At 19.5% G+C, this 14422-nt stretch overlaps 4 protein-coding genes across 4 annotated transcripts; 2 read left to right on the top strand and 2 right to left on the bottom strand.

Annotated features, from left to right (window-relative positions):
- Positions 1-17: 17 nt before the first annotated feature.
- PRELSG_0416100 (conserved Plasmodium protein, unknown function) lies at positions 18-691 on the bottom strand (the record flags this gene model as incomplete). The annotated part of the gene is made up of 3 exons (XM_028680310.1): positions 18-70; positions 252-423; positions 554-691. The coding sequence occupies 3 exons, from the start codon at positions 689-691 to the stop codon at positions 18-20; spliced, it is 363 nt and encodes a 120-aa protein (XP_028531820.1).
- A 1232-nt stretch (positions 692-1923) lies between these two features.
- RPN1 (26S proteasome regulatory subunit RPN1, putative) lies at positions 1924-5144 on the top strand (the record flags this gene model as incomplete). The annotated part of the gene is made up of 4 exons (XM_028680309.1): positions 1924-1944; positions 2107-4704; positions 4850-4964; positions 5065-5144. 4 exons carry the CDS (start codon positions 1924-1926, stop codon positions 5142-5144), a joined length of 2814 nt encoding a protein of 937 aa, XP_028531819.1.
- A 311-nt stretch (positions 5145-5455) lies between these two features.
- Positions 5456-10249, bottom strand: RAD2 (DNA repair protein RAD2, putative; the record flags this gene model as incomplete). Its single annotated transcript, XM_028680308.1, has 1 exon — positions 5456-10249. One exon carries the CDS (start codon positions 10247-10249, stop codon positions 5456-5458), a length of 4794 nt encoding a protein of 1597 aa, XP_028531818.1.
- Positions 10250-11367: 1118 nt separating this feature from the next.
- Positions 11368-12795, top strand: SufE (cysteine desulfuration protein SufE, putative; the record flags this gene model as incomplete). The annotated part of the gene is made up of 4 exons (XM_028680307.1): positions 11368-11726; positions 12138-12216; positions 12306-12387; positions 12587-12795. 4 exons carry the CDS (start codon positions 11368-11370, stop codon positions 12793-12795), a joined length of 729 nt encoding a protein of 242 aa, XP_028531817.1.
- Between the last annotated feature and the right edge of the window lie 1627 nt (positions 12796-14422).

Genomic DNA, 14422 nt, shown 5'->3' with positions numbered 1-14422 from the left:
ACTTTAAATAATTTTTATTAATATTCGCTCATTAAGACCGTTGGCTTTATCATTTGTCTACTAATATGCTCTAAAAAAAAAAATAAATAAAAAAAAATTTTTTTGTACATATTATTGTATTATAATTTGTTATATTTATTGCCATCGTTAATACTGTATTATTTTATTCTATTTTTTTATTTTTTTTTTTTTTATTTTTATATATAAGTTTCAATTTAAATTTTTTTAAAATAAAAAAAAAAAATGTTTACTTATCCATTTGTTTTTCTCATCTTTGTCTAAAGTAGCAAATAAAATTTTCCTATTATTATATCTTATATTAAATAAATGTATACTGGTTATACCTAATTCATTTTCTACTAACTTTATTTTTCTAATATCTTCAATTGAAGTTAACTCAGTAAATTTATTAAGGTATAATATCTAAGTATTAAAAAAATTAAAAAAAAATACATATATATATATGTATACATAATATTAGACACTCATCTATTAATTATGACAAAACACAAAATCAATTGCACAATTCTTTTTTTTTTTTTTGTTAAATTACTTCTGTTGGTTTTTCACCTTGATAATACTGAGATTTAAAAGAGCAAATGAAATTTTTTGTTAATATGATATATCTTTTTCTCAGCCTTTTTAAATATTTAGATTGCTTAAATACCCAACCTTCATTCACTATATCCATCTTTTAGAGAAATATATAAATGAACATATGTAATATAATAAATCTAACATAGAATTATTCTTTAAAAAAATGATTGTAATGATTTAAAAACTTGTTATATGATATTAACTAAAAAAAATTTATAATTGCAACCTACTAATAATAGAAAAAAGGAAAACAAAAAAGAGAAAAAAAAAAGAAAAAATTCAATTTAATAAAATACAGAAACTTCTAATTAAATATTATAAATTGGAATATAATAATACACTTAAAAATAATTTAAAAGACTCAAAATGTTTAATTTAAAATTTTTAAAAGATACAAAACAAAAAAAAAAATAATAAAAATACTGGAAAATTACAAGATAAAATTGATAAAAGGAAAATTTTAAAACTTATCTATTTTTTCTTTTTAAAAAAATTTTTAATATCAATAAAATAAAAAAAAAAGAAAAAAAAAAGAATTGAACCAAAAAATTTTTTATATTATATAAATGTGTTTTGTGTATTTTGTTAAATGTAAAGTTTTTTAATATTTTTTTTTTACTATATAGATTGCATATAATTTAAATTACACGAGAGGAATACACAAAGATAACAAAAAATTTAATATTTAAAAAAAATATTAGAAATTAAATTTTCATTCTTTTACATTTTTATTTTTGTTTTCTCACATAGTTTCCCAAGGAATAAGAGAATATTAACTATATATTCCTTTAATGCACAATATTTTTTTTTTTTTTTTAACAGATTAATTTATATATATATTTTTTTTTTTGTTTATCTTCAATTAAAAAAAAAAAAAATTATATATGATGAAAATATAATTAAAACTACATTGTTTTGAATATTTTATTAAATGTAAAAAAATATATTTTAAATAAAATTGTAAAAGTGTATAATAAATATATTCAAAAAAATATAAATTATAATGCAACAATGTAATTTTAATATGTATATATTTTTTAACCTTGCATTTTTATGTAATTTTTTACACTTTATTAAAGAAATATATTTTAAATCATTTTAAATAAAACATATATATATATATATATTTATGAGAATATATAAAATTTAAAAAGAAAAAAAAATTAATAAATAGATATTAGAATTTGTTATAAATACTAAATGATATACTATTACGTATGATGATCAAGAAATATACATTGTATTGAAAACTTTATGTACAAAACATATTATATACATATATAATTTTTTTTTTTTTTGGAATTTAAAAAAAATTAATAAATAAATATGACAGCAGAAGATAAAAAAGTAAGATATAATACATATAAAATCTTAATATAAATTATATTTCTAATTTATATATCTTTGTGTATACACTTACATAATTAAATAATACTACTACTAATATTATATTTTATTTTTTTTATAATGAAATTGATGAAACATTTTTTTTTTTTTCTTAATATATAGGCAGTTTTAATTAAAGTCCCTGTAAAGGATACAGATGAAAAGAGAAGAAAATTAAATGCAAAAATTAAGAAAGAAGAATTAAATGAAGAAGAAAAGAAAAAAAAGGAGGAATTGGAATTGCTAATTACTAGATTAAAAGATGATGATATAAATGTAGTAAATTTATCGATTAATTTATTAAATAAAGAAATTATTGATACTAGTGGAATTTTAACTTCTTTGCTAGCTTTAAAAGTTTTAAAAACACATTATAATACATTAATAGAAATACATAATGAAATGAAATTTGAAGAATGTAAAAGAAAATTAAGCAATATGATAAGTGCTTTATCTACCACAATAGGGGATGAAAATAATATCGTAAAATATGTTATATCTGGAAATAAAAAAGATATAATAAATTATGGGCATGAGTATATAAAGAACTTAATTACTAAATTATTAGCTGAATATAAAAATATAAAAGAAGAAGAAGCAAATTTAAATACTAATGCAACAACAAAGAATGTTACAGTAAATCATATATATGAATTAGTAAACATTATTGTTCCTTATTCTTTTAGTCATAATACTGAATATGAGGCCATTGATTTATTAATAGAAGTAGATAAAATAAATGATATTTATTTATATGTTGATGAAAAATCTTGTGATAGATCTATATTGTATTTGTCAAACTTGACGCACTATAGCTCATCCACAGAAGAGTATTATAAATTAATGAATGTGATACTAAATATATTAAAAAAACATAAAAGGCATATAGAATGTTTAAAAATATTATTAAGATTAAATAAAATAGATAAAATTAAAGAATTAATATTTGAGTGTGGAGATATTTTAATATGTAAACAAATAGCTCTAATATGCTCAAGACATTGTGTTTATTTAGAATTTACTGAAGAAGAAAAGTCAAAATATCCAAATTTGAATTTAACACAAATATCTAATTTATCATCAGGGGAACACTTATCGTCCATTTTTTTAAAATTAGCCAAAGATTTAGATGTAGAAGAACCCAAATTACCAGAAGATGTTTATAAAACCCATTTAGAAGAAAAAAGAAATACAAGTGTATGGGACTCTGCAAAACAAAATTTGTCTTCAACATTTGTTAATGCATTTGTAAACGCTGGTTTTTGTAAAGATAAATTAATGACTGTTAATTCCTCTTTATGGCTTTTTAAAAATAAGGAATATGGATTAATGAGTGCAACTGCATCAATGGGATTACTATTATTGTGGAATATCGATGAAGGATTATCTCAAATTGATAAATTTCAATATAGTAGTGATCAGTATGTAAAGTCAGGTGCTTTAATGGCATTTGGATTGGCCTGCACGAATATAAAAAATGAATGTGATCCTGCATATGCTTTGTTATCTGAACATATAGATGCACAAAATGTAATGGAAAAAATTGGTGCTATTTTAGGTTTTGGCTATGCTTATGCTGGTACTAATAGAGAAAATTTGTTAGACGTTTTAATTCCACCTTTAGTTGATAATGGTTGTATTATTGAATGCAGTGTTTTTGCTGCTTTATCTTTAGGTTTAGTTTTTGTTGGATCACAAAATAGAGAAATTGCTGAATATATCATTGATACCGTTTTAGAAAAAGAAAAAATAAACAATTCTTTGGATTCACCAATAGCAAAATTGTATGCTGTTGCTTTAGGACTCTTATTTCTTTGTTCAAGAGAAAAATGTGAAGCTACATTGTCTGCCTTGGAAATTATTAAACATCCTATTTCAAAATATATGATTGCAACAGTAGAAGGAATGGCTTTTGCAGGATCTAATGATGTTCTGAAGGTTCAAAAGATGTTGCAATTGTTAGTTGAAAAACGAAATGATAAAAAAATTAATACTGAAAATAAAGTTAATACAGATAACAAAAATGTAAATGTAGATAACAAAAAAAATAACACTAACAAAAATGTAAAAAGTAATGATGCAAAAAATACAAACAGTAATAATTATGTAGAGGATAATTTAGATCAATGTGTAGCTATTTTGAACATTGCACTCATAGCCTTAACTGATGATATAAGTTCAGAAATGACAACACGAATTATTGATCATTTTTTACAATATTCTAATGTAAATCAAAAAAAAGCTGTTCCATTAGCTTTGGCATTATTATTTACATCATTTCCAAAACCAAATATTGTAGACATTTTATCAAAATTAACGCATGATCAAGATCCTGATGTTGCTTTGCATGCTATCATCTCGTTAGGATTTGTTGGTGCAGGAACAAATAATTCAAGAATAGCTATTTTATTGAGACAATTATCCGCTTTTTATTGCAAAGATACCAATGCTATTTTTGTTGTGAGATTAGCTCAAGGTTTGTTATATATGGGGAAAGGATTATTAACTATTAATCCTTTGCATTCTAATCGTTCAATTATTAACTATGTTTCATTAGGATCTTTATTAGTAACAATACATGCTTGTTTGCAACTGAAATCAACAATATTAGGCAAATATCATTACTTGCTTTATCATTTAGTACCTTGTATTTATCCAAGAATGCTTGTAACTGTTAATGAAAATTTAGAACCATTACCAGTGTCTGTCCGTGTTGGACAGGTAAAATACATAATTATATACACACACATATACACAAAATTATTTCATGACATATATTTGTAAAATCGTTCAAATCTCCCTGAAAAAAAAAAATTTGTTTTTTCATTATATATATTTTTTTACAATTTATATTTTTTTTTTTAAGGCTGTTGATGTTGTTGGGCAAGCAGGAAAACCAAAAACAATAACAGGATTTCAAACTCATGTTACCCCAGTTTTATTATTACACACAGATAGAGCAGAAATAGCAACAGAAGAATGTAATAACTTTTAATAAATAATAAAATATAAAAAAATTATTAAAAAATCATCATATTTTTATTTTTAAAAAACCTTTTTTTTTTTTTTTCACTTTCATAGATATACCCATCAATGACACTTTAGAAGGAATAGTTATTCTAAAAAAAGATCCAAATTACATTCCTCCAGCAATTAATTAATTCATATATAATATTTTATTTACAAATTAATATTTATATATATATTAATTAAATGTGTGTAAATTGATATTAAAAGAATTTAAAAATATAAGTTTTTATAAGTCCTTTTTTATAACTTTATTTAAAATATAAACTATAATTAAAAAAAACATGTTAAAATATAAATAAAAATTATAATCAAACATAAACAAAAAAATATAAAATATTAATAATAGATAATTACACATAAATGACATAAAAAAGAATATATAAAAAAAAATATAAAAATAGGAAATTAAACCTTTACTTGTTATTTATATTTTTATACAGTTCTATTTTTTTTTTTTACTCTTTCTTTTTTTTATGTAATCTAATGCCAGCGTCATTCTCTTTGACTTAATTATCCCTGCCGGATTAACATCAATCAAAGATGATGTATTTTTATCTAATTCCATATTTCCATTAGATTTCTTTTTATTTTTTTTATTTTTTCTAACTTTATCAATTAAATCATTTATATTTTTTCTCTTTCTTTCAATAATAGGAAAAAAATCTTCTATTTTTAATTGATAACTTCTAACTTTTATATCATATTTTTGCAAGATTGGATTCAAAACGTTAAAAATTTTTTCTTTTGGAATATTAGTTGTTTTATTTAAAAAATCCGAAATGTTATTTATATTAGGGAAATACCACTGAAATTTTTTAATATTTGTACTAACCTTAGGATATTTGAAACATCTATACACTTCTCTATCTGGAAAATTATTTGGGAATATCCAATTTAATTTATAATTTTTGTGAGTGTTGAGAAAATTTTTAATTTCTTCACTATAGTTTTCATTATTTATTTCCTTAAATGGATTAGATACAATATCTTTTAATTTTTTTAAATCATCAAAAGTAGGAAAAGCTTTAATTATTTCTAAAGAGTTAACAATACCTATACCATGAACCCCCGTTGTATAGTCACAACCACATAATAAAGATATATTAATTAATTCTTCTTGATACAAACCTAACTTATCTTCTATTATTTTTCTTTCATATACTTCGACTGTTTTTCTCCTATTAAAAAAATTTTTAATTACTGTTTTTCCATTAAATACTAAAACATCTGAGTCATCACTTATAATTGCATCGCAATAATTTTGATTATTTAAATATGCGCACTGAGCTTCTGCTTCGCATGGAGATTGAATATAAGGAATACCAAAAAAGTCTAGAAGAATTTTTACATCATCATTCATTTCATCATTTATTTCTATATTATTCTTTTTTAACTTTTTATATTCCTTTGTTAATTCTTCATTTTCTTTATTCGCTTCGTTTATATAAGAATCAATAATTTTATTATCTTCTAAATCTTCATAATAGGCATGCTCATCATTTTTATCTTCTTTCTGTTTCTCCTTCTCTTTTATTTGCGCACTAAATTTGTCCATTATCTCTTTATTATTTAATAAATGTTCAAAAAAGTTTTCTTTTCCAATATTATTTAAATCACATTTATTTAATAGTATATTAGTTATATGTTGTTTACTTATAAACTTATTTATATTACCTTTTTTTTTAATTTCATTGACATTGCTTTGGTGTTTATCATTAGATATATGTTCAACTTCATCACTTAGTATATTTTCATCTTTATCATTCAATATATCTTCATCTTCATCAGTTAGTATATTTGCACCTTTATCATTCAATTTATTTTCATTTTTATAACTTAGTATATCTTCAATTTCATCACTCTGTATATTTTCATCTTTATCATTCAACATATTATTATCTTTATTATTCAATATATCATTGTCTTTATCACTCAACACATTAATATCTTTATTATTCAATATATCATTGTCTTTATCACTTAACACATTAACATCTTTATCATTCAACATATTATTACCTTTATTATTCAATATATCATTGTCTTTTTCACTCAGCACACTAATATCTTTATCATTCAACACATTAATATCTTTATCATTCAACATTTTATTATCTTTATTATTCAATATATCATTGTCTTTATCACTTAACACATTAACATCTTTATCATTCAACATATTATTACCTTTATTATTCAATATATCATTGTCTTTATCACTCAGCACATTAATATCTTTATCATTCAACACATTAATATCTTTATCATTCAACATTTTATTACCCTTATTATTCAATATATCAGTGTCTTCATCATTCAACACATTAATATTTTTATCATTCAATAGATCATTATCTTTATCATTCAATACATTAATATCTTCATCTACTGAAAAAAAAGCATCTTCATCTCCCCCAGTATCTTTATTTTCTTTTAAATAAGTTATATTATCAAATAAAATCTCATTCCTTAAGGGTTCTTTTATTTTTGTATCCCTGTTCAATTCACATGAGCTATTTTCTTTAGATTCATTTTTTTTTTTTATAAAATTAATATTATTGTTTATTTTATGTTCATAGCTAAAGGTATCATTTGTTTTAAAATTTTTAATATTAATAAGATCTTCTTCTTTTATATTAAATATTCTTTCTAATTTACTAGTTTTAGTAAATATTTTATCATTAGTATAAAAATCAGTATTAATGTTTGTCAATGAATCATTTATAGGGAATTTTCTTAAATTACCATCTCTGTTCTTATTGCACTCTTTGAATGATCCAACATTATTTATTAAATCCATTTTAGCATCTTTATTCATAGATAATATTTCATTAAAATTTTTTTCCTCTATACTACAATTTTCAAAATCATCACTAGAAGAAAAATTATTTTTTTCATTTTCCTTTTGTTGCATTTTTTCCAATTTATTTTTTATTTCATCACTTTCATAATTTATTTTATATTTTGTATTGCTATTTGCAGTTCTTTTTAAACTAATATTTTTTTCCCAATAAGAAGCATTATCTCTTTTATTTATTTTATACTCATCACTTGATTCAATAGTAATATAATCAATTTGTTCCTTATTTTTGTCATTCAATTTATCTAAATATTTTATATTATTTATTTCTTTATTTTTATTTTCATCTTCTAAAACAAAAAAACTATCACCAAAAATTAGTTTGTCATCCATTAATAAATCCTTTTTAAAATTATTTTCTTCTTTTATCATTATTTTTTTTTCTTCTTCAATTTTATGAATATTAATTATTTTATTATTTTTTATTTCTATATTTTCATATGCTTCTATATCATCATTATTATAGTCTTTTATTTTATCATTTTTTTCTTCTTCTTTTTCCTTTTCTTCATTTTTAATCATTAAATCATAAGGGCTATCATTATTATTAAAGTAACAGTTATTTAATATTTCATTTAAGTATTTTTTTCTTCTTTTTTTTTTTTTTTTAATATCATTATAATCTCTAACATTTAAATTTTCCATATTTTTTGATAACTCTTTGTTTATAATTAATTCTCCTTCGGTATTTTGTATATTTTCTGCCATTTTAATTTTTAATTTTTCAATTTCAAAATCAGTCTTAATCATTCTTACATATGTTTCTAATTGAACTTGTGAGAAAATATCCATATCATCTTTTGCTTTTATTGCTTTTATTCTATTATCTGCATACCATTCTTCTTTAATATCTTGCAAAATTTGATACTGTAATTTAATTGGCAACTTTTCAAAAACATCTTTATTAATTTCTTTAAATAAGGGAATTTTAATTTCTTCATTATTTACATAATAAACTTTATATTCATCTTTTCCATCTAAAAAAATATTAGAGCTATTAATATTAGATGGTAATTCTAAAATATTTATATCTTTTTTATTTAGGTCTACTCCATATGTGATGTCACTTTCATTGCCCTTATCATCAATTTTACATGTACTATTCTTCTTACTCTCTAATAATAAAAAATCATCATTAGACGATGCTAAATATTCTATATCCAATGAATTACTTTTTTTGAGATTATTATCATAACTATTATTAACTTTGCTTCCATACATATAATTTTCTTTTTCATCTTTTGATACCAAATTGGAATTGTTTGATGAATTAAAATCACTTCTTAATAAAGTATCTTCTGTATACATTTTGTTATATTTTTCCTCGGCCTGCTTTAATTTTTCCGTATACTCTAAAATATCAGTATTATAACTATTTATATCAATAATATCTACAGGTCTTCTCATAGATAAAAAACCTTTAAAATTTTTCGGAATGCTTTCATAATATTTTTTTTTAGCAATATACTTTTTTCTTACTATTTCCTCATTTATATCATTATCAATATTATTTATTTTATTTTTTTTAATAATAGAATTTTCTTTACAACTATCAACTGATTCGTTTTCACCCTCATCTTTATCTTTATCATTTATCATATATTTTTTCTTTTTTTCATCATTTTTTAATTCATTTTTATTCAATTCATCATTTTTGTTATTTTCATGAGTAATAGTATTTGAATATGGCATCATAAGAATTTTACTTTCTATTCTAAATAAATCATCACTACAAAAATTTAAAATATCCTTCATACTTACAGTAACATTCCCAACCTTTTCTACTATATTATTTAGAGAATTATCATGATCTATAATTCCACAATTTTTTAATGAATTATTTTTTAGAGTATTAGATACTTTCTTATTATGTAAAATATTTTTCTCTTTATCCTTTTTCTTTTTTGAGATACTCTTTTTATTTTTTAATGATTTTAATATATTTCTTTGGTAATAATTATAAATGAGTTTTTCTGCAATTTTTCTAAATTTCTCTTCATGATTTCTCTTTTTTAAGTTTCTTTGAAATATTGTTTTTTTTTTTAAATCAGGAGGATTTCCATCAAAAATAAAAATAGGTCTGATATTATAATAAAGTAATTTACATATTCTTAAAAAAAAGAAATACAAGTGAGCTTTTTTTAAGTTATCAGTTCTTATTTCATTATTTATATTTTGTGAAAAATCTAGCCATAAATCATTAAAAATACTCAAATTATCAAAAGAATTATTTTTAAGAACTTTTAAATTATTAGCATAAGTCAATTCATACAACCATATACTTACATCTATAGCTATTCGTTTCCCTGTCAGAATTTCTGGATTTACACGAATTCCAGCAGGAGATACTATTGACCATAAGCCTTTTACCCCCATCTTTTTTATTTATTTTTATTTTTTTTTATTTTTAAGCATTTCATAATTATTCAAACTATTTTTTTTTTTATAAATTTATATATTATTTTACAAATAATATATGTTTAAAAAATCACATGATTTTCTTTTTGCTGTCTGATTATTATATATCTCTCTTAAATGAAATTTCATATCTATCCTATATGTACTTCCATATATATAAATATATTATGATATTTTATTTATTAGTGAATAAAATATAGGAATATATAAAACTTTCTCTATAATTTCATAAATAGTTATATATAAATAAAAAAAAAAATAATAAAATAAAATATAATAAAATAAAATAAAATAACAATATTTCAATTAAAATATTTTAAAATGTAAAGCATAATCACTTATAAAAACATAATTTCTCATAATTTCTTAAAATTTTAAATAGAATAATTGATTTATCAAAAGCATATAGGTTAAATGTAATAAATATCTTTTAATCTTTTAAAATATAATAAAATATATATATATATAATAATAATGATGTATATTTATAAAAGTATGTTTTTTTAAAATTACAAAAAAAAAATGCTAACTTTTTTAATTCTAAAACTCATATGCTAAAATGTATATTTTGTGTAATTTTTTTTCCTTTTTTTTTTTTTAAAAATTAATTTAAAAAAAAAAAAAATTATAATAAACCTTTATAAATTCAAATATAGATTAGCATACATTTTTATATACACATTTATATATTTATGATAATTGAATTATTTCATTATTAATATCTTTTTGTATTTTTTAATTGTACATTTTTATATTTGTAGATTTTTAAAATCATTTTATATAAGGAATTGTATTCATTTCAAATAGTTACAAAGCATGTCATATATTTAAGAATCATAATTATATATTTACAAAAAAACTATATTTAATATACTTGCCTAATGTAACTCTTTTGGAATAGTAATTTTTATACATTTGTGTTTTCATAAATTTCTTTAAATTGAAAAAAATGTTTTCTTAATATAATAGAATCATTTTTTTATGTTGCAATTTAAATTTTTGTAATTAATTGTTGCATCATAGGAAAATGAATATTTTTTTATGGATTATATAAATTTAATTTACCCTAAAAAAAAATGAACAAAAAGAAACTTAAAAGTATTTTCCTTACTTTCATTCAAATTATTTGTTACTATTCTATTTTAACTAATTCTATGAACCAGAGAAAAAATAATAAAAAAATAAATTTTAAAATAAAAGGACTAATTTTACTCAAGGAAAAAAAATTACACATCATTAAATCAAATTTTATATTATATATCAAAAGTTATGAATTGAGAAATAAAAAAAGAAAATACTACTTAAATGATATTTTTAATAAACTATCAGGAAATCAAAATATGGAAAATTCAAATATTGAGCATTATAATTTAACACCAAAATTAAAAAAAACGGTTCAGCTTTTTCAGTCAATGCCTAATAACCCTTACCATAAGTCAGGATTAAAATATAATAAATGACAACAAAAATAGTATATTTATATATTAATATAAAGCAAGTTTTATTTTTATTTATTTATTTATTTATTTTATTTTATTTTTTTTTTTGTATTATAAAAAGCACACAATTTTATTTTTAAATCAAAAAAATTACTTAAAAATATTTTTATGTATATTTATTATATCCTACTACAACGATTTTAATCATATAATATATTTTATCAAAATCTATATTGAAAGGATACATATACATTTATATATACATATATATAGAGAGAGATATATACATGAAATTTAAACATAAAATAATATCTATTTTATATATATATAATTATATTTATTCTTGCTTTATAATTATTATAAAGTAAAATAGTTTTACATTTCTGTATATAAAAAAATTTTTTTAGAAGTCAACAAGTAATATTATTAGGTAAAAAATGTTCACCAATGCCACGCGAATTTAAAACTAGACAGAATCAAGTTTTGGTAAGATGTAAAATAAAAAAAAAAAAATTTTTTTTTTATTTATTATTATTACTAAAATACATATATATATATATATACATATTCATTAGGGATGTCAATCAACTGTTTATATATACCCAAATTTAGAATTACAAGAAAATAAAAAATTAATTGTATGGTTAGGAGATTCAGGTGAAACATAATTTATTTTTCGTTAATATATATATTAATTTTTTATACATGCATTAATAAATTACTGTTGTGATATAAATTAAAAAAATTGTTTATACTTATAAATAAAAATCTATAATATATACCAATTTTATGTTTCTTATTCTTATAAAGTACTATACTCTTCTAAATATTTATTAAAATGTATATTTAAATACAGACGGATTATTGACAAAAGGAATAGTTTACATTTTAATCGACGGCTTGAGTGGATATCCACCTGAAGAAATCTTAAAAGTAAATCCAAATTTTATTACACTAACGGGCATTACAGAATTTTTAACTATGAGTAGAATAAATGGTTATTTAAATATCATGAATAAAATAAAAATGTTTTCAACAAATATTATGGAAAATAAAGAAAAATGACTTTTTTTTTTTTTTTTTTGTAGTATACTTATTGTATACTATTATTTAATAAAACAAAATATACATTCATTTAAGTATACAGAGTAATTTTTTTAAAACAATTTAAAATTTATATCTTTTTTTATCATCATTCCTTTTAAAAAGTATTATATTTGACTAATAAGTATAACATATTTATAAATTGCTACAATTCTTGAAGAAAAATATTAGGGAAAAAAATTAGAAAAAAATAAATAAAATATCCAAATAATTTTATAATTTAAACTTACTTTCACATAAAATATCAAATGTAAATTTATTTATAAATATTTAAAAAGTTTAAAAAAACACTTAATTCTTTTTTCTTTTGTTATTTTATTTTGGCTAGCTAGATATTTTATGAAGCAAACAATTTTCCTTAAAAATATACAGATATTTATATAAATATATATGTGTATATAATATTTACATATATATATAAATAATATATTAAAATGGTATTATAAATTAAATAATATTAAATTAAATACAAAATAAAGAAGTTAATTTATCTTTATATTTTTTTTTCCTTTTTTTTTTTTTTGAATAATATACTGTGCATTTTTGCAAAAAAAGAAAAATGGAAATTTTAAAAACCCTTAGCCGTGTGTCGACTATATATATATATATATATATATATTTATACACGAATAATTATAAAAATAATTATCCAAAAAATTAAGTTTTTAGTTTGGAAGATTATTAATCACTCAAATTTTATGCATGTTTTATTAAAAACTAATAAAAATTTTTATTTCTCAAAAAAAGCGTTGTAAAAAAGGTTAAATTATTACTTTTTGCCATTTTAAAATAAGAATAATTGAGATTTATAAAAAAACTCTTATCACTGAATAAACTTATGTAATTAAATTATTTATGGTATAAATTAGTGTTTGAGAAATATATATTTAATGAAATATGACTTAAGTAATTTTAATATTCGTGATTGAGGTTTTTTTTTTTCTATCAATTTTATGACTTTTTGTCGTTGCATTGGTATTTTGTGCGTCCTATATTCTCATTTTATCTTTTTTTTTTTTTTTTAATTAGCTCTTTAACTTTTTTATTAGTTTTAAATTATATTATTCCTGTTAATATATATTTATATATAAATTTATACGTACCTTTTATAACTACATTTTCTTATAATATTTTAATTATTTACATAAAATTCATAGCATAATTCCATTTGTTTATTATTCATAAATTTCATTTTTTTTTCTTTTTTTTTTTTTTGTTTTAAAGATTTTATGAAATTATAAATTTCTTATACGCAATTTTCTTTTTTTTCTTTTTTATATTGTTATTTTTAATAATTAAATTCCTTAGACTTATATTTTTTTAAATGTCCGCCTTTATTTCTTCATAGTTGTAACATTACACACTAAACTTCATTATCTCCCGATTTTTATATTTGTTTTTCTTCTTTTTTTATGTTATAATTTTAAAATAAGTTTAATAAAATTCCTTAAAAGATAATTTTCTCTATAAAAAATATTTTAATGAAATGAAAATTATAACATCAATGAGTGTTTATTTCATAACAAAGAAATACAAGCAAGTGAACAGATAAAAATTAAGAAGATTTAACTGTTTTCTTTTATTTATT

Source organism: Plasmodium relictum, assembly GCF_900005765.1.
Source record: "Plasmodium relictum strain SGS1 genome assembly, chromosome: 4".
Lineage (NCBI taxonomy): Eukaryota > Apicomplexa > Aconoidasida > Haemosporida > Plasmodiidae > Plasmodium > Plasmodium relictum.
Note: the sequence above shows the minus strand (reverse complement) of the source record. Positions and strands in the feature narration are given on the sequence as shown.